The 20,252-nt window shown below is 43.2% G+C and overlaps 2 protein-coding genes across 2 annotated transcripts; both read right to left on the reverse strand.

Annotated features, from left to right (window-relative positions):
* Positions 1-278: 278 nt before the first annotated feature.
* LOC136959915 (uncharacterized) lies at positions 279-2,524 on the reverse strand. Its single transcript, XM_067254152.1, has 5 exons — positions 2,388-2,524; positions 2,057-2,150; positions 1,114-1,285; positions 738-799; positions 279-593 (listed from the first exon to the last, which is right to left on the reverse strand). The coding sequence occupies exons 1-5, from the start codon at positions 2,522-2,524 to the stop codon at positions 279-281; spliced, it is 780 nt and encodes a 259-aa protein (XP_067110253.1).
* A 15,933-nt stretch (positions 2,525-18,457) lies between these two features.
* LOC136960549 (uncharacterized) lies at positions 18,458-20,250 on the reverse strand. The gene is made up of 2 exons (XM_067255069.1): positions 20,088-20,250; positions 18,458-19,987 (listed from the first exon to the last, which is right to left on the reverse strand). Exons 1-2 carry the CDS (start codon positions 20,172-20,174, stop codon positions 19,049-19,051), a joined length of 1,026 nt encoding a protein of 341 aa, XP_067111170.1. The 5' UTR covers positions 20,175-20,250; the 3' UTR covers positions 18,458-19,048.
* Between the last annotated feature and the right edge of the window lie 2 nt (positions 20,251-20,252).

The following is a 20,252-nucleotide window of genomic DNA, read 5'->3' on the forward strand; positions in this document are numbered from 1 at the left end:
AACTCGACTCAGAGAAATCAAGCCTTGACGAGTCATCAGAAGGAACATTTAACTCAACAGCCAGGCTACTTACACAAGTCTGATCTACCTGATGACTACAATCTAAATGTTTACGAAATCCGGCATATCCAGCAAATTGCTTTCTACATGTTTGCTGTGAACACATTACTTTGAAACTCTTGTTGGGATAAAAACCATGTTCAAACCGTAAATGAGTAACAAGAAACTGGCTGGTTTCAAACGTGGATTGGCATTTAAAACAAAAAAACATGTTTAACCTAGTTGATTAGTTTAGCACGAAGTTCTTTAACTCTAGGCGATTCTTTGGTTTTCCCAATGTCAATTTTATATACTGTTGTCTGCATGAAAGTGAAGAAGTGAAGAAGAGCATCGTCATACATTAAGTTGAAGCAAAAGTGGATTTTGAACAATTCATCAAAGGCAGAGAGGGAACCACCCGCCTGACAAGGAATGAGCTTCTGGTCAAGAGCTATGTAGTACTGGTCGATCTGGCGGGGTGATCCTCCTACAGCAAGCAGATAGGGTTGTCGACCTTTCCTTTGGCGCAGGTGTTCTTCTATGCTGTTGCATGACTATATGGAGAAACAAAAGATTTGTTATTTATTTTGTATAAATATATTGTGTCAGGTTTGACTCAATAAAGGCCAGGGCACTCGTATGGAAGGCAAACATTCTAATTAAACCATAGGAGAGAAGCTATAGCACATAATTGATACCTTGTGATGCACAAGAATCCTGCTGGCTGCATCCACTGCACTTATCTTCAGAGCCCTCTTCGCTCCAGATTGGGGTGGAAGAAGATGAATCAGCAAAAGCAGCGTAGCCATATCACTGTCCCAGTCTGAAATGATGATTAATACATTAAGAAGTACATCCAGACCTTTTCCAACTTGAATGTTAGGACCTGTGCATGCATTTTAGACAGGGCCCACATTGACACATTCCAACTTGACATATGTTTAACACTTGCTGCAAAACCATGCATTGCACACAGAAGAACAACACTAGGCATGTTCCTTATAGTTACTACAGAACTTACAAGTACATACACAGTTCAAAGTTCTACACTTAACTAGAATTTCTTACTGGAGCAATCTTGACTGTCTGTTTCGTTTTTTGCCGACCGAAGAAGGGAACACACAGCAGGCGTTGAAGTGAGGGACATGGCTTCACTGATGATCTTCTGCTTGAAAGTTGTGTCCCACCTTTCCAGCAATTTTGAAGCAGTCTCGGCATCAAAGAGCAGTTTGAAGTCCTGGTTAACCTTCAAGACAAACTTTCTTAGAACATAAAAATCCCTCACCACAATACCCAACTCCCTCAACTAGCTTAACAAGGTCATCCCAACATGTAAAAAGAAAGTCCTGAATACTCAGATTGCACATTTCAGTCTTTGCTAATTTGAAACGTAGCAGGGGGAAAACACTCATCTTACCAGTCCTTTGGTGTTCAAAAACCTTGGAAAGATCTGTAGTATATCAGCGGCCTTGTTTGGGTCATGGACAAGTGAATTTCTATGCTGAAAAGTTTCTTTCATTTTTTGGAAGATCTGTGCTTCATCTGAAGAATGGGTAAGAAAGGCAATGGCCTCCCTTACAGCATCTTCATCAAGCTCTTCGGGATAGGTACATCTGTTTAAGGAAGGTCCAAAGCCAGTTCTCTCCCCCAGAGGGATGCTGGCATCCAGGTTTGTTCGGGTATGATGGGATATACTCCTCTGCACAGTTTTAAGGCGCCATGCAATGTAGCCAGTTCTGCCATCAGGATCGTAGAAGTGCTCCTACAGAAATAAAAGCGAACATTTGCAAGACACAATCAATGAGGTATTAAATGCTTTGGCGTTGCACAGCAGCAGCTATACTAAATAGAGCCATCAAGACTACTGGCATCACACTGAACCCAGGCAAGATGGTAGTCAGTAGGAGACCTTATTGGTTGTTGGAGACAACTGGAAATGTGTAAGATGCTCTTTGGTTCTGGGAAGACTACTTTTGTTTTTTATAAATGCAGTGAAACATGTTAGTTAAGTACTTACATAGCCCTTCTTTGAAAAAGGATCTTTGAACGATGGGAAAAGTGTTACAATTCCAAGAGCATATTGCTCTTTCTTATTCTTTGTGGGGATTCTCCTTAAACGGGAAACAAAGAAAAACCCACGCCCTTAGAAATTAGATGTATCCAGTCATATTTGCCACACATACCAGTACCTTAAAACAATTTAAAACATTCCTTACGATTCGTGGTTTACCAAATTATGTTCAGTTCTGTTTATGTGTAAGATGTTTTACATGAATCTGTTTTTTAAGTTGAGGAATGTTACTTTAGAGCCACATTGGTTCCTTTAAAAAATAAATAAAAAAACTTACCCATGCATCTCAACCATGTGTCCAACAAGTATGTTGACAAGAAGTCGTCTTGTTTCACTTGACAGAGAGGTTTTATCTTTGTACTCTGTTAGGATAACATCTCCCCCTGCTTTCTGCTTGAGGACAGCAAGGACCATCTTCAAAAACAACAATTATAATGTTATGTTTTAAGCACATTTAGTGTGTGTAACACATACACAATGTCCATCTGTATAAATGTACATGTAAGCTTATTAGAAAAAAGTACAGGTTACCTCTTTTGCCTCAGATGCTGATTCATCTGATGTCCTGGGTCTCTTGTGAGGACGTTCTGGGCGACTAGGTGTTCTATCTTGATCACTTGAGTGGCTAGACAGCGACACATCTGTGCAGGAACTCCACCATGTATCTGAAACTGTAAGGGCTGATTAGAGGAGGCATCCACACAACTATACCAACAAGGCCAGTGCATGACAGCATACCTTCATTTTGGTCTTTGACCGTTAACATCAGGTTAGGTTTTTCGTTCAGTAATTCTTCCAGGACATCCTCCTCTACTTCAGTTTCAGTGTCATAATATATGTGAAGCACTGTGTCAGACGCTAGGCCAAACTTACTCTGAACGGCACAGAAACATGCAAATTAAATATCTCAATGATAAGGATAATGTAAATATACAGTTAAATATGCCATTGAAGGCAAATCACCTTCTTTTATGAAATCCGCGTGTGTGAAGCCATCTGGAAGTTTGATGAATTTTTTGGCGTTCTCAAATTTTACCTTTACTAACATCTTTAAATTCTGAAAGACAATAAATGGTTAACAATAGTTAATACCTAACTATATTAACTTAATGTTGCTCCTTGAGTTTGCCGTCTAAATCCTTAAACTATCTTTCCTATTTTTTAAATCCATTGCCACTTGCAAAGTACATCACATTTCCCTCAGAAAATGAAATAAACTATAAAATGAATACTTTTTTTCTGAAATGGGGGGCTTGTCTTTTTTCAGAAAAATTAATATGATCACATTTTTCAAGTAAATATATCACAAATAATTGGTTCAAGAAAACGTTTCGACTAGCAACTATGCGCGCCATTCTTAGCTTCTCATGCTAGTTACCTAGTTAGCTACCGTAGCCAGCTTAACCTAGATATCTAGACCTAGCCTAACTCGATAGGCTACAGTACATTAAAGTAGGCTAGGTCTACCATGTTATTTCACCTAAATTACTCACCCACTGCATTAAAATAGCTTGTGATTTAACTTCGATACATGCTCTTGTAGCTAAATCACGTGAAACGCGATGGTGTCGAGGTCTAGGCTAGCTACTGTACCCTGACTCTAGCTGTTAGTAATTCATTTTTTCGATGAGCTATAACTTGAATTTGTTCGGAATTTTTCATTTCCTTTGTCAAAATAATGAATTGATAAATTACACAATCTTAATGTCGATATAACACTAGCTTGCTGATATATTTTCCAAAATCAATTCACTCACCCGTGTGCTTTCTCCTGTCCTCCTGGGCGAGAAGCTGGTTTTGACCGTTGGTGTGTGACGTGCGCAAACGACATTTTTACACCACGAGTGTTAGTAGCATTTTCAATCAACTCTAGTAAATGGAACTCTGCTCCACAGCGCCCCTTGTGGCATATTTTAACACCACCAGTGTTGCAAGTATTTTTATCAACTCGGACATTAACACTGGTCAACTCTAGGCTACTTAACACTGGAAATTTAACACTGTTTTTACTGTGTATGTTGCACTGTTATGTTTTGTTGTGCAAGAAACAGCACCTGTACTGTTGATAGTTCGCACTTACACCTACTTACAATGCCAAGTCCCTTGGAAAACATGCCTCTATATTCGCCATGTAGAATACATATAGCCATTTGAATTTCTTTTTCCAACATCAGCAACATTTAATTTATGTATTCCTTTTCACATGGTATATGGTGTGTTTATTTTTTGTATTCTTTAACATGCACAGAGAATGAAGCACTGGATTCAGGGGATTGTCTAAGCAGGCATGTTTATTTTGTTTATAAGTTATAAAATAACACTATAATAATATAATTTATGAATTTACTTTGCTGTTACAATACAATTTTGATCATAAAAAAGGAATTGCTATGTGTATTTTATTCTGGCTAAAATGAATTAAGTTACTAACACAAAGTTAAGGTAACAATTTGCATGGACATTTCTGAGTAGAATGGAAGCAAATTAAATAACTTAAAATGGCCTAAATTAAATAATTTGAAAACTTAATATTACCTAAACATTTTCAGGAAATGTAAGTAGATTTACTTTAATTAAGTTTGTTAGTCATGTTGGTTGTACTTAAATAATTGAGTTAGTCTGACTATAAAAGAATCACGGAATTTACTCAATAATGGCTGAGTTGGAACTACTTAAAAAAGTCCATGCAAATTGTTACCTTAATTTTTTTAAGTTGAGCCACTATAATTTTCTTTAGAGTGTGTATCTTCTTCAAACACGCAGAGCAGTTTACGTCTTCCCAGTGGGGGGAGCTGATAAAAGTCTCCTACCGCCAGAACCGACATGCCACCAAACGGTTTCTTACTGCCTTTGATTTGCTGTAATCTCCAGTTGACGTAGGCAAACAAGGGCTTTGAAATCATTGACACCTCGTCAATAATGATGATCTCGGCGTTTGACAGCTGGGCCCTCACTTCATCTATAAGATTTCCAAGTCCTTGGTACGGTGGCTTTAAACACCGTGGCAACTTTAGGACATAATGCAAAGTGTTGCCTGAAATGTTGAAAGCAGTGGTTCCTGTAAATGCAGTCAGTAAAACGGTTGGCATGGATATGTCGGTTTCCTCGCATAGTCTAGGCAGTTTACTGAGTATTTTTGTTGCCTCAGCATGAACACACTTTATGAGGTGAGATTTTCCTGTGCCTGCGCCACCAGTGACAAAGTAAAAGAAAGGGTCAGGATTTAGGCCACGCACACGGTTAACGCACCAATCACGAACCAAGTAGAATGTGCCAGCTTGTGTCCGGTTAAGGTTTAGATACATTTTGCGAACAAAATCTGGGCACATTTGTGGGGCCTTTACAGTAAATGCAATCCCCCCAGTGTGCTTCTCACGTGTAAACTCCGGAACATCATCTTGTTCATTCTCATGAAGTGGTTCTGCTTGTTTTCGTTCTTCTATACATTCCAACTTGTCCAACTCAGCTTCCGGGGCAAAGGTGTTCCAAGCATCTTCCACAGGGCCGTTCTGCATGTAGTCGTTTAAGACTTGTTCCACTATCTTACTGTGTTGTTCAAAATTCTGTTGGTTTATTTGAACAATTGCAGTGTCTGCGCATATCTTGTGTGTTCCTGGTAATCTCACATAGACATGTTTGTAAAACTCCTGGTGTGTGGGGAACATTTCCGTTTTCAGCGATGACTCTGAAAGATGGGGGAGGTAGAGTTTGAGCAATCTTCCGTAGAAGTTCTCTGGGTCCTTCTTTTCTGAAAAGCGAGCATATCTGATGACTGCAGGCTTCCCTCTGGTGCGTTTCTGGATCATTCCCATGTTGTTTAATAGACTGACACGTTTGCCGTCTTCCGTTTCCTTTCCGTAGACAATCCTGTAATGTGATGCAAAGTCTGCTAGACACATGTTTTCAAACTCTGGCGTTTCAGGCCTGGCTCTGTATTTGTCGGGTATACCCGTCATCCACACACTCACTTTCTTCTGGTTTCTTCTGCAACGCGCTAAGCGGGAGACTCATTCTCAGTGCGTTGTCACTCGTTTGTAGAAATAAAACCTCGCGTGAGCAAGACATTTTTAGGCTGCACGTACGGGCCACAGACTTCTGGGCGATGACCTCTCTGTGTTTTGAATAAGCCTGAAGAACACCTTTCATTTCTTCTCGTTCCGTCTGATTTTCTGGGCTCATGTCTTTGACTATCGTTTTGAGATGGTCACTCATCTCTCGCTCTGGCTTGGATATGTAGGAGAGCATGTACATGATGCAACCATACTCATCAAGAATGTACTGGATGTCCATGTTTGCGTTCCACGCCATTAGCAAATTTGGATTGTAGTTGTTCACCCAGCAGTCCTTGACATCACGCTTCATTAAAATGACGCTTGCGGAGGTCAACGACTCAACATGTGTCGTACTCATCAAATGTCATATTACACTGCGCCAATAGCTGTGACATGTCTTCAACCTGTGCTTTTGGGTCGTTTAGCAAGTCCCAGACCGGTTTCAGGTTGTTCTTGGCTGCTTGTGGTGCCATTGCATGTTCTTGGGGTGGTCCTTCCTCTTCTTGTGGCATAGGGTAAGTTACGCGCGGTTTTTTTATAAGTGGTTTTGGAAATCCAAATCTGCATACTTTGTTACCTTTCCTGCATGAGTTGGAATGACTTCTGCTGTGCATTTGAACGTCCGTGACATATCTGTGAAGTAAGGGTTGTTTGTCTTCATCAGGTAGCTGGCATGAAATGTAGCGATCCACAAAGTCACATACCTCGTCATCCCGGTCTTCTCCGACGATAGGAGCTCCTGCTACCCAACAGAGACAATGTATATGGGGGCTTCCTTTCGCCTGAAATTCTACCCGGTAAAAGTAATCGATAACTTCACCGATTGGCTGCGCAGGACCCAACAGCAACTGTCTCATCAGAGCATCAACCCTCTTGTCAAACATGCGCATGGTGGTTACAGGGTTACTTCTGAGAATGTCACATTTCTCAGCCCAGTCCAGCTCAGAAAAATCCACCCATTGACCTTGTTGTGCTTTGATGGCTGTGATTACCTCTGGCCATCTGAATTCTGCAGCAGAGAAGGTCAGGAAGAAAGTTGGCTTTCCTAATTGTCTGACCATGGCTAGCAAATCCTTCAGAGTTCTATCCCAGTAAGCTGGAGTCCCTCTCAGTGGTTGCATGAATCTTGTAGCATCTCTGTTTCTCACCAACCTCTCAACCTCACGTTTGTCCTGTAGCAACTTGTTGGATATTTTCCGTCCGTCCTTGATCTTGGATTTTCCTTAACTGAATTGACATGACATTTTTGCCAGGTGAGTCTCTGTGACAAACTGCGCCAAAAACAGGTAGCTTTGGTCTCTTGCAAAACGAGTGTCAACACAGAAAAGCCTTGCATTGAAATACATGCTCGGGGATAGTTTGACTTGTCTTGTCTCGTCTAATGTATTCTTTCCAGTAGGGAACTTAACAGGGAAAGCCATTGCCTCAAGCCTTGGGAAAAGCTAACAGGCGTGTTTCCTTGTGCTGGGGCAATGCTGAAAATCCCATCCCCATAGGTCAGTGTTTCTTCTCCAAGGTCAGGTGGCTGTAAACAACTGTCCAAGCCAACTCCAGGTCTTAGTGCAGCTTTCTCAGTCTCTGCATTGGGAGGTTGTTGGTCATGGTCTTCGTGTTGCTCATAAGCAGGCTGTAAAGCTGCAGACTTTACCTCTGATAGATCAGCACTTTCTATGCGATGAAGTACCTCCATCATCGCTATCAAGGTCCATCGGATCATCATCATCCGTTTTCTCATCAGCTCTGATTGTAATGTTTCTGTAGTCAGGGTGTGTGTCAATGAGCTTTGAGAGTCCCGCTACTAAATTTCTCATGTTTACAGTGTGAAACAGCTGGTGGCCTTTGTAAACCAGACGCATTTTCATCTTCACTCTGTATAACTGGGATGAGCTGCATGGTCTTGGTAAAGTATTTACCGTTGTTTCCACCTCGGATGGCACACACACCACAGCCCCATGTATAGCTGCTTGTCGACCTTTAGGAAGTGTGACAATCTTGGCAAATGGCAGTATTTTGGCCAAAAGTTGTCTTTCCAGCACGTTCAAATCACAGAGCTCTGGGGGAATGGGCTCCAGCTCCAGGTTGTTAGCCACAGCAATGGATGATTTGTTTCCTGCCTTCAAATGGGAATGACAGCTGTGACAAATCCACTCTTTTTTCCTTTCTTCTGGTACAGCGCATTGTTCAGGACCTTGACATTGACCCTAACCCAGCAACAACGTGTGGATTCTTCTTGTAATTGCTGCGATTGCAACACATTACTTGGTTGGGGAAAAGGGTGCGATGGCTCTGTCCATTCGCGCACCTCACAGTAGCGAATTGATCAGACAAGAAGACGCGCTTATCAACTCGATTACTATTGATCAAAACAGAACGAAGGTTCGGCTTTAACCTACTTGAAAAATACTATTTGAGAACATATTCACTGACATGCATTGCACGCGTGATGAACACAGCTTTTATTTTTTATCGCTGACTTTTTTTTTGCCTTAGGCGCTCGGGATTTGTTAACGGTTTAGGCGCGCGCCCAAATTTTCTCTATGCAGGAATTACCCTGGTAATTGTTTATCCTTGCTAAATAATTCTCAGTAAAGCCATGAAAAGTGAAGCATCGTGTCTTGTATTATTGTTAAACGTTGTCCCTTACAGGAGTACTACAAGTACAGTTATAGGAGAAATAAAGATTTACCTTCACAAATGTCACTGGGCAACAGGGCTCAGGCTGGCCTTCTGGAGATGCAGAGCACAGATCAGGAACTATTCGAAATAAATAAAAACATAATTTGCACAGAGACCCAAAAATGCAATGAAAAGTCATGAGAACGTTTTATGACCAGATATGCTTGCCATTTAAGACGGCCAAGCACGCTGAACACGACAACGGACAGAATTCTTACTGTAGCATAGGCCTACTGGCTAGAATTGCCATAAGTGCTGGATAACTTTAATATTTCAGTCTTGACATGAAATACTGTTAATATTCGTTTTTCTATTCAACTACTGTACTGATAAACCAATTAAATCAAATAATGTGTATTCGTAAGCAAATTACCAGAAGCACTGAGACCGCTAAAACGTTTCTTTGACAACCACTCGAAATATTTAACTACAATATAAATTCTGTGCAATCAATATTAGAATGTATGGCCGAAATAGGTCTCTGTGATATTTGATTTCCCTTTAATGTCATTTAAATACATTATTTCATTGAAAATACACTTATGTGAAAAGTCAGTTAGCGTTAGCAGTTTATTGCACATTTCAAAACGGCTGTTCTGGTAATAAACCATTTTTTCACGACAAACTATAAATTTAGGTATTGTTCTTGCATTTTAACTGTTCCTTTACTAGCTAAATATTTAAAAAGCCCAACTAGCCCGAGTGGCTACAGGTTAGCTGCTGGCTCCAGATATAAGCGAACAATGCAAACTGTGGCAAATTAGTTAGCTAGAGCTAGCTCGCTCTAACTAGAAAAACGGCTCTGGTCTGGTTTCATTCGGTTTGCACTGTTACCGATCACAATCCTAGCTAGCACTACTGTACCCAGCTACATTTTCCTGTCAGATTTGTTGACGCTAGAATACATATATATTTTCTTGTCTAACCTCTGTGACTGAAAAGCAAATACTTGGCAAAATATGTAACTGTATCAGTAGCAACAATGCTAGCTAGCATTACCCAGTTACATTTTCCTGTCAGATCTTTTGACGCTAGAATATATACATTTTAATGTCTTACCTCTGCGAGTGACGATTGAAAAGCAAATAGTTGGCAAAATATCAGTAGCACTGAAGATCAGGAACGTGAAGATAAAAGCGTTGGGGAAATCTCAATTGACAAGCCGTTTGATTTTGTCAAGGTTTGCAATGCCGGTAGCGTAGCTCGAAAGCCAAGTGACCGGATTGCTTGTCATACGTCAGTATATACCATGGTCAGGGTGAATACTCGATTCTTATTGGCTGCAGGGGTGTCCGTATAATCAGGTGATAATGAACACAGACTAAGTAGTTCCAGTAACACTGTCTGTTCACCGTTCTAAATTATTGCGCTGGCTATGAGCCTGTACAAATTGTCTGAAAAAAGTAACCATAAAAAAGGGGACGCAGTCAAAGCCTCCGTTGACTTTAACAAGCTAACATGTAATTACAACGAGTGACTTCAATAGCCTATTTCTTGTAACGTAACCTATATTTGGTCCCGATTAAACATTATGAAGAGTTATTTAATAACTAAACTATCGCTATATGTATAGCATAAAGTAGGCTACTGGACACGCTTGCAATGTAGGCTACAATGTATTTACATTTAGTCATTTGGCAGACGCTCTTATCCAGAGCGACTTACAGTAAGTACAGGGACATTCCCCCGAGGCAAAGTAGGGTGAAGTGCCTTGCCCAAGGACACGTCATTTTACACGGCCAAGAATCGAACTGGCAACCTTTAGATTACTAGCCCGATTCCCTAACCGCTCAGCCACCTGACTCCCCGTATGTATGTATGATGCTGCTTTTAATTACACACTTCAAAAATTTAAAGATGGTACAACATGGAAGGTGAAAGAAATATGCTGCTCCATCTCTATAATTTATTTGCCAGTTTAGTTAGTGTACTTCAGGTACAAGTATTATCACTTAATAGATACGCGTCACAGTGTGTTCACACAACATGTTTTCCATTCATTTTCTATGGCCAATCGGAGTGTTTTCTTGTTTCTCGTAACGTAGCAACCATGGTGAACATTTCTAGCTTTCTAGGTTTCAAGGTGGAGGAGAAACTAATCGTTTGTGTGGCTGCTTACCCAGTCCTGTACGATACATAGCTGTATTCGTACAGAGATGTATGAGATTGTTTTCAATTCTAATACGCGTATTTGTACTTACCCGGGCTAGTGTGGACGGGGCCTAAGCGGTGGAAGGCAAAACTGACATTTTTGGTCTGTCCACCCAACCGAAAGTAGATCTAATGTCAGCGTACCCAGAAATTAATTATTTTCATGAACAGATTGACAACGTTTAGGCTGTGGCAATGAAGTTCAGGTTAGTAGTTAGATAGACTTTTGATTTAAGTAAGGGGAGTGCCGAACATGTTCTGTCGCCGTTTGACTTCCTGCAGCTGTGTAGATGTTTTTGTAGTGTCTCGCGTAGGCTACAGCATTGCAGTGAGCAACACTGGTTTGAAACCACAGGTAATGATAATTTCACCCACAAATCGTTTACTTGTAATGTAATGTCATAATAAATCCTACAACGAAAATGTATTTGTGAGGAATGTTTATTTTAAAGATTGAAAACAAATGCATCATAGACCACTGTAGTATGTGTTGCCCGGGCAACAGAGGCTAATGTCATGATGCTAATGCTTCAGTGAAATAGTAGACTACCGTTTCCAAAAGTAGATGTGGGCCTACTTCCTTAATAATATCAGCTAATATTGTACATTACATTTCATAATTGTGTTTCACATCACAAAGTAAAATGAGTAAATAGTTATCACCCTGGCCTCTTTGCTTGTGGCGTTCCTGCAGCTGCCTTGCAGTAAAGCTATAGATAGCCTATCTATCCCCCAAGTTAACAGATGTGAAACGAATGTTCTGCTACAGGTAGTCACGCGTGTTTTCGTGACATTAGTGACGTAGTGACGTTAGTAACGTCAGTGACTGTGGCTAGCAAATTAGCCACCGTTAGCTTCACTTTTCACCACAAAAACGTAATTTGAACTTAAACCATCCAACGGAACATAAATAAAAATAAAACCAAGCAATCGCTACCAAGACAAACCTTTTGACACCGCCATTGTGTATGTAGTCCAAATATTGACTGATCCTTAGGGGGGCGAAAATAAACAATAATAAATAAATATATATGTGAGAGAACAAAGGTTGTGCCCTTTCTGAAGGCAAAGCACACCCAATAATAAGAAAAGGTAGAAACACTTAAGGTGGCTTCGCGGCTTGTATTCACTTCTTGCTAATTTAACCACACACATTTTGAGACAGACTGTTTCCTACAACATGTGAACAACTTTTTCCATCAAGCATCTTCGACTGCTCGACTGGAGTCGCGATCCATCAAGTTCAGATCAACACTTTGAGATGGCTTGTTTCCAAAAACGAGAACAACTTATGGCTTAAAAGCTCTTCAACAGCAATCAAGATCCATCAGGCTGAAGACAACCACGAAGGGACTCCAACCCTTAATCTTCTGATCCAAAGTCAGACGCCTTAGTCAGTGGCCTTTGTCCACAATGCGTGTGGCTTTGAGGATGCAGCGTTAGGTATAGATGTTTGTGAGGGAGGGAAGAGAGACCCCGACTTATCTTCTCGGCTGTCCTCACTATCCTCTAGCACTAGCATTTTAAATGCGTTAGAACACGTTCATATCGAAGACGAGTTAATTCAGAATCAGATACATATATTAGCAGGTCGTCTGACTGATTTCCTTCTCATACATTCCCGTGCACAGTGCATTTCCCTGAAGCTCAGCTTCCATGGACTTCAATGGGGCAGCTTTGAACAGTTTTTTTCAGTGCTTCGAAACTATACGGTCATTGGATAAATGCTGCGATTATGTCCCCCCCATGGACGCTCAGCGTCTCTGGGGGTGAATGGAGGAGGGGGGTTGGCCTGGACGCTGGGCTTCCGCGTAAGATCCAAGATGGCGCCGATGATGGCTGCCTCGGTCTTAGGTGCACTCTTTTTGTCTTGATTTGTCTGTTAATTCAGTGTTCTGCCAAGATTTCCGGGGTTCTCTAACTAGAGAAGTACTTCTGAACATCAGGACTACAACTCCTGTGGATTTATTTCCCACTTTTCTGCTTCCAGTTGCAGAATTAGTGGGAATTATAGTGAAAGCCACCCTCGGCTTTGTCCTAGCAGCGAAGCGCCGTAGGAGAGGCAAACGAGCCGGTGCTCTGGTGCGACTCCGTCGGTGTGGGGCACGCACAGCGTTACCGGGGATATTTCTCTCCAACGTGCGTTCACTGAGCAACAAACTGGATGAACTTCAGCTACTGGTGTGGAAAAACAGAGACTTTCATTCATCTTCCGTTTTGTGCTTTACAGAGACATGGCTGAGTGAACTGATCCCAGACTCTGCGCTACAGCTAGCAGGTTTCAAACTGCTGAGAGCGGATCGTGACCCTGTGCTCTCTGGCAAAACGAAAGGCGGTGGTATTTGTTTTTACATTAACAGTGGCTGGTGTGAAGATGTGACAGTGATTCTGCAGCACTGTTCTCATGATCTGGAATCATTTTTTATTAACTGTAGATCTTTTTTCTCGCCACGAGAGTTTGCATCATTCATTCTGGTTGGCGTCTACATGCCTCCGCAGGCTAGCGTCAACGAGGCTCAACGTGTGCTCGCCAGCCAGATACTGAGTGTGGAGCATGAAAATCCGGATTCCTTGGTTATTGTGCTAGGCGACTTTAACAAAGGCAATCTCACTCAAGAACTCCCAAAATATAGACAATTCATCAAATGCCCTACCAGAGAAGGAAACACCTTGGATCACTGCTACTCTACAATCAGCAAAGCATACCATGCGGTCCCCCGAGCAGCACTGGGTCACTCTGACCACGCCATGGTCCACCTGATTCCTGCATACAGGCAGAAGCTAAAGCACTGTAAGCCTGCTGTGAGGACATCAAAACAGTGGACCAGTGAAGCTATGGAGGATCTGTGGGCGTGCTTGGACTGCACTGACTGGGACATTTTCACGACTGCTACCAATAGTCTGGATGAGCTCACAGAGGCTGTGACATCATACATCAGCTTCTGTGAGGACTGCTGTATACCAACACGCACCAGGGTAAGCTACAACAACGACAAACCCTGGTTTACAGCTAAACTCAGAAGGTTGAGGTCAGAGAAAGAGGCCGCGTTTAGGAGTGGGGACAAAGACAGTTTCAAGGAGTCGAAGAACAGGTTTAGCAAGGCGGTGAGGGAGGCTAAACAACTGTACTCAGAGAGACTAAAACACCAATTCTCTGCAAACGACTCTGCTTCTGTCTGGAGAGGGCTCAGGCAGATTACCAACTACAAGCCCAGAGCCCCCCACTCCACTAACGACTCCCGCCTGGCCAACGACCTGAATGAGTTCTACAGCAGATTTGAAAGACAATTGGACAGTCCTGAACTACTCCTTCCCACCCAGGAGGCCTCCCACCTCCCCCCCTCTACAGTGACGACTCTCTCCATTCAGGAGGGTGAAGTTAACAGACTTTTCAAGAGGCAGAATCCCCGCAAAGCAGCTGGGCCGGACTCTGTCTCTCCAGCCACCCTCAAGCACTGCGCTGACCAGCTGTCTCCGGTGTTTACCTACATCTTTAACACCTCCCTTGAGACATGCCATGTTCCAGCCTGTCTCAAGTCCTCCACCATCATCCCTGTGCCCAAAAAGCCAAGGTCAACAGGACATAATGACTACAGACCCGTCGCCCTGACCTCTGTGGTAATGAAGTCTTTCGAGCGCCTGGTGCTGGCACACCTTAAATCCATCACTGACCCTCTACTGGACCCCCTGCAGTTTGCCTACAGAGCCAACAGGTCTGTGGACGATGCAGTTAACATGGCCCTCCACTTCACCCTACAGCACCTGGACTCCCCAGCATCCTATGCCAGGATCCTGTTTGTGGACTTCAGCTCTGCCTTCAATACCATCATCCCCGCCCTGCTTCAGGACAAGCTCTCCCAGCTGAACGTGCCTGATTCCACCTGCAGGTGGATCACAGACTTCCTGTCTGACAGGAAGCAGTGCGTTAAGGTGGGAACACAAGTCTCTGACTCCCGGTCCATCAGCACCGGATCACCTCAGGGCTGCGTCCTTTCTCCTCGGCTCTTCTCCCTGTACACCAACAGTTGCACCTCCAGTCATCCGTCCGTCAAACTCCTGAAGTTTGCGGACGACACCACCCTTATTGGGCTCATCTCTGGTGGAGACGAGTCTGATTATAGGTGGGAAGCGGCCAACCTGGTGACCTGGTGCAGCCAGAACAACATAGAGCTCAATGCTCTTAAGACAGTGGAGATGGTTGTGGACTTCAGGAGGAACACAGCCCCACTCACCCCCATCACCCTGTGTGACTCCCCAGTCAACACTGTGGAGTCCTTCCGCTTCCTGGGCACTATCCTCTCCCAGGACCTCAAGTGGGAACTGAACATCAGCTCCCTCATCAAGAAAGCACAACAGAGGATGTACTTCCTTCGGCAGCTGAAGAATTTCAACCTGCCAAAGACAATGATGGTGCACTTCTACTCAGCCATCATTGGGTCCATCCTCACCTCCTCCATCACCGTCTGGTACGCTGCTGCCACTGCCAAGGACAAGAGCAGACTGCAGCGTATCATCCGCACTGCTGAGAAGGTGATTGGCTGCAATCTGCCTACCCTCGAGGACCTGCACACCTCGAGGACCCTGAGGCGAGCGAGGAAGATTGTGGCCAACTCCTCCCACCCTGGACACTCCCTGTTTCAGTCACTCCCCTCCGGCAGAAGGCTGCGGTCCATCAGGACCAATACCTCACGCCACAAAAACACTTTCTTCCCTTCCGCTGTTGGCCTCTTCAACAAGGCCAAGGGACCACACTGACTCTAATGACTTCTTGCTTAAAACACACTGCTTTTTGCACTGCATTACAATAATGGTATCTTGTACATTTGTATTTTTTGTAATATTTGTTTTTTGTATTTTTATATTGTAATTTACGGCAACTTATATTTTATTTTATTGTATATTTAATTATATTCTAATCCCACTTAGTACTGCTAGTTTATGTACCCTTAGTATAGATAGTCCACTTGTTTAAATTGTAGGTATATGTTTATTGTATGCACCTTCCTTCCAAAGCAAATTCCTTGTCTGTGCAAACTTTCATGGCGAATAAATCCCATTCTGATTCTGATGATTGGAGGGTCTGTCGAAAGACTGCGTCTCCTTTTGATTGACAGTAATTTTGTACTATAAAAAGTCACCAAAGCTATTTAAGCTCAGTCCCATCGCGGATTCTGTAAGTGTAGTCGAAAGAAACTGCTGCAACCTATTTCTTGGTATTTGCTTGGCGAAGTTGCTAGCAAATTTTCATAGCCTTGTTTCAGTTTAACCTAATTCCCACATTTTCCTCGAGTTTAATATTGTTTCGTTGATCGTTCCTTCATTCATTCATATACAGTAGGCTAGGCTAGTGTCGTAGAGGTGAACTAACCAGTGAACTAGAAAATTAATTTAAAATATATATGATTTAGGCCGAAAATGAGCTTCCCCTATTTGAAAGACCAGCAGCCGTCTGCGCTTATTCAAACTCATGTCGTTGCGCTTATTGAGAACTTTGATCGCTATTTTACAACAGAGAGGTATGCCATTCTGAATGATAAAATGTGGATGCAAAATCCCTTCGAATTTGAGAGTCCTGAGTCTTTGCTTGAGTTGACGCTTAGACCTGCAGAAGAAACCGAGTTGTTGCAGCTCAACTGCGATCGCACTGACGCTATGGATCTGTGACCTTATCATTCTGGATAAGCATTTCGTCAGAATATTCTGTTCTCAGTAGGGCCAGTATTTCTATGCTTATTCCTTTCACTACCACGTACATGTGCTAATTGGGATTTTCTGTGCTCACAAAAATGAAGACAAAGCACAGCAACAGACTGAATGCTGCACCTTATATGCGTGTTGCGCTCTCCTCCTGCATGCACGGACTGAAACGCATTACAAAAACGCAGACAGGCCCACCTATCCCATTACCAATGTTGAAGTGGTACATGTTTTGTATATTTGTAATCTTTTTGTAATTATTACATATTTTGTTGCAATATTTCTGGTTCAATTGAATGTTGAAAATAAGAAGAAATGGGCTATATGGTTTTTTTTATAGCCTACATTTAATGTCCAATTAGTCACTTATTGGATACCTTCTTTAAATATTGCTGGTTCAATTGTTCAGCGAGAGGTGATCACTCAGTCTGAGATAGTTTATTAACAATGGCAGTAGGCCTACAAGTTCTGAAATAACAATAAAATAACAATAAAATATCCTCCTTATTGTTCAATAATAGTCAAATCCACCTTAATTTTGTGATTTACGAATAATGTCTATTGGCTTGCGTCGCGAAGGCTTGTGACTTTTAAACTTTTGGGGAGTCAGGTGGCTGAGCGGTGAGGGAATCGGGCTAAAGCTGGGGAACATTCGTCTACCTTGGGGGGGGAAGAAAGGAAAGGAGAGGGGAGAAGGGGGGAAGAAGAAAAAGGAGGAAAAAAGAGGGAAAAAGAGAGAAAAAAGGAGAGAAAAAGAGAAGGAAGGAATTTTTATGGCCCAGACCTACATCACCAATGTTTTTTAAATGTTGAGGTATATCAGGAATCACAATTAAAACCTTATATTTCTATTTCTATAGACATGTAGTATATGGGATAAAAGTTAATCCCAAGGTTCTGGTTTGACTAAATTGTTGCCAGAAATTCAAGTGGTTATATATTTTTGGGGGAAATCACCTAATCACTGTTTGGTTAATAACAAAACAATGATGATACTAATAACTGTTAAATGAATATTTAAAATTAAGTTGATGTATTTATCAGAAACTTTTATACACAAAACACACAAACGAAGCCTAGGAAGATACATTTCTGTTGTGATCAAACTTTTATTTTCAGTCATCACAAAGCCATTACACAGTAGTAAGTGAATCCCTCCATTCACTTATTCAACAGTAACTATAGACAATGACTTAAATATATGCAGAACAGTAGTGAATCCCTCCATTCACTTATTCAACAGTAGCTATAGATAATAACTTAAATATATACAGAAGAGTAGTGAATCCCTCCATTCACTTATTCAACAGTAACTATAGACAATAACTTAAATATATACAGAACAGTAGTGAATCCCTCCATTCACTTATTCAACAGTAACTATAGACAATAACTTAAATATATACAGAACAGTAGTGAATCCCTCCATTCACTTATTAAACAGTAACTATAGACAATAACTTAAATATATACAGAACAGTAGTGAATCCCTCCATTCACTTATTAAACAGTAACTATAGACAATAACTTAAATATATACAGAACAGTAGTGAATCCCTCCATTCACTTATTCAACAGTAACTATAGACAATAACTTAAATATATACAGAACAGTAGTGAATCCCTCCATTGACTTATTAAACAGTAACTATAGACAATAACTTAAATATATACAGAAGAGTAGTGAATCCCTCCATTCACTTATTAAACAGCAACCATAGACAATAACAGAAAACATTAACAGAACTATTAACAACATTAAAGTGTTCAGTGTCTATGCCTCTGAGAGGGGGGTAGAGGGGCACTAGCCCAGTGTCCATGCCTCTGGGAGGGGGGTAGAGGGGCACTAGCCCAGTGTCCATGCCTCTGGGAGGGGGGTAGAGGGGCACTAGCCCAGTGTCCATGCCTCTGGGAGGGGGAGTAGAGGGGCACTAGCCCAGTGTCCATGCCTCTGAGAGGGGGGTAGAGGTGCACTAGCCCAGTGTCCATGCCTCTGAGAGGGGGGTAGAGGGGCACTAGCCCAGTGTCCATGCCTCTGGGAGGGGGGTAGAGGGGCACTAGCCCAGTGTCCATGCCTCTGGGAGGGGGAGTAGAGGGGCAATAGCCCAGTGTCCATGCCTCTGGGAGGGGGAGGGGTCGAGGGGCACTAGCCCAGTGTCCATGCCTCTAGGAGGGGGGTAGAGGGGCACTAGCCCAGTGTCCATGCCTCTGGGAGGGGGGTAGAGGGGCACTAGCCCAGTGTCCATGCCTCTGGGAGGGGGAGTAGAGGGGCACTAGCCCAGTGTCCATGCCTCTGGGAGGGGGAGGGGTCGAGGGGCACTAGCCCAGTGTCCATGCCTCTGGGAGGGGGGTAGAGGGGCATCTACTTTTGTTTCATGTCCTCCAACCACTGCTCCTTGGGAACAGCCTCTACAGAGGGGCAGTACACAGTTCCTTTGTACTGACTGTGTCCAGTCTGGGCTGTCCTGAACTGCCCGCATTTCTTGCATGTGTTGTGGAGTACATGGCGGGTTAGTTTTCGGACCGGAGCAGGGGGTGCAGGGAAGATACCTCCCAGGGCCTGTGGAGCAGCGACGAGGACAGGCACCTGTGAGGTCACCGGAGCCAGCACCAACAGACATGGGGCCGAGGGTGGAGCAGGGAAGAGCTGACGCTGGGCATGCATCTTTATAGCCACCGGTGTTACATCTGTGGGCGGGACCTTTCTTTTCAACTGCGCCTGGCCCACGGTGCTGCAGGGCAGTTGGTACTGGAGAGCCGGGCCTGGGTGGGGGAGCGCAGATGGAAGGCGCACATTAGCAGGAGGGAGTGGGTCGGCTGCCGCAGACAAGCGACTGGGCAAGTTCAGCCCCTGCATAACCACAGCGTTGTCCTGCTTCTTCACCCTCTTGTTGTGCCACTGCACAAGGGTGGTGTGGCTTACATCCACCAGCTGCAGTGTGGTCTGCTGCATGACCGTCCCATTTGCCAAAATGCGCTGCCTGATTTTCCTGTAGTCATCCAGGATTAAACTCCATCTGGACACTGCGCCAGTCCCCTTCTTCTTGGGAGAGCGATGGATGGCACAGAGCCTGACAAAGATCAGTTCAATCAGGCGGCAGCAATCAGGCCATTGGGCAAGCGGGGCAGTGGTGGTGAGTGCGTGCCTCTTCATGCTCTCCACCCCTGGAGTGAACTCCTGCCTCTTCTTTGGAGACCTGAACCTCCCTGTGTCCAGCCTGCTCTGGTGTCTGGCAGCAAAGGTAACCCTCTGCTGGTCGTAGTCCAGCAGGTTCTGCCACAGAGCAACAATGTTGCTTACCTACACAGAGAGAACACATGAGAAGACAATAAGATGTGCAAGTGTGAAAATTTTTGGCAGGGCACAGCGGGAATGTAGCAAGACAATGAATGTTATTGACCTGCTGGTTGGTGAGGGCCAGAGAGGACTGGTTCCTCAGCTCCACCAAACACTCAGCCAAGCTGTCTACTCTGTATAAGCCCGGCATGCCAGAGTCATCCACAGCCTGAAAATAAATAAACAAAAATGAGCATCACAATGGAAGGTCAGTGAAGTGGGACAAAAC

This window comes from Osmerus mordax, chromosome 17 (assembly GCF_038355195.1).
Source record: "Osmerus mordax isolate fOsmMor3 chromosome 17, fOsmMor3.pri, whole genome shotgun sequence".
NCBI classification, from domain to species: Eukaryota; Metazoa; Chordata; class Actinopteri; order Osmeriformes; family Osmeridae; genus Osmerus; species Osmerus mordax.

Excerpts from the sequence above, each read along its gene's own strand:
- LOC136959915 (XM_067254152.1), bottom strand. The coding sequence starts at position 2,524 with ATGGTCCTTGCTGTCCTCAAGCAGAAAGCAGGGGGAGATGTTATCCTA. Across the intron at positions 2,151-2,387 it reads CACATGGTTGAGATGCATGG|GAGAATCCCCACAAAGAATA; the intron begins GTAAGTTTTTTT and ends TTCCCGTTTAAG. Across the intron at positions 1,286-2,056 it reads CTTTTTCAAAGAAGGGCTAT|GTTAACCAGGACTTCAAACT; the intron begins GTAAGTACTTAA and ends TTTGTCTTGAAG.
- LOC136960549 (XM_067255069.1), bottom strand. The coding sequence starts at position 20,174 with ATGCCGGGCTTATACAGAGTAGACAGCTTGGCTGAGTGTTTGGTGGAG. Across the intron at positions 19,988-20,087 it reads TGGCCCTCACCAACCAGCAG|GTAAGCAACATTGTTGCTCT; the intron begins GTCAATAACATT and ends CTCTCTGTGTAG.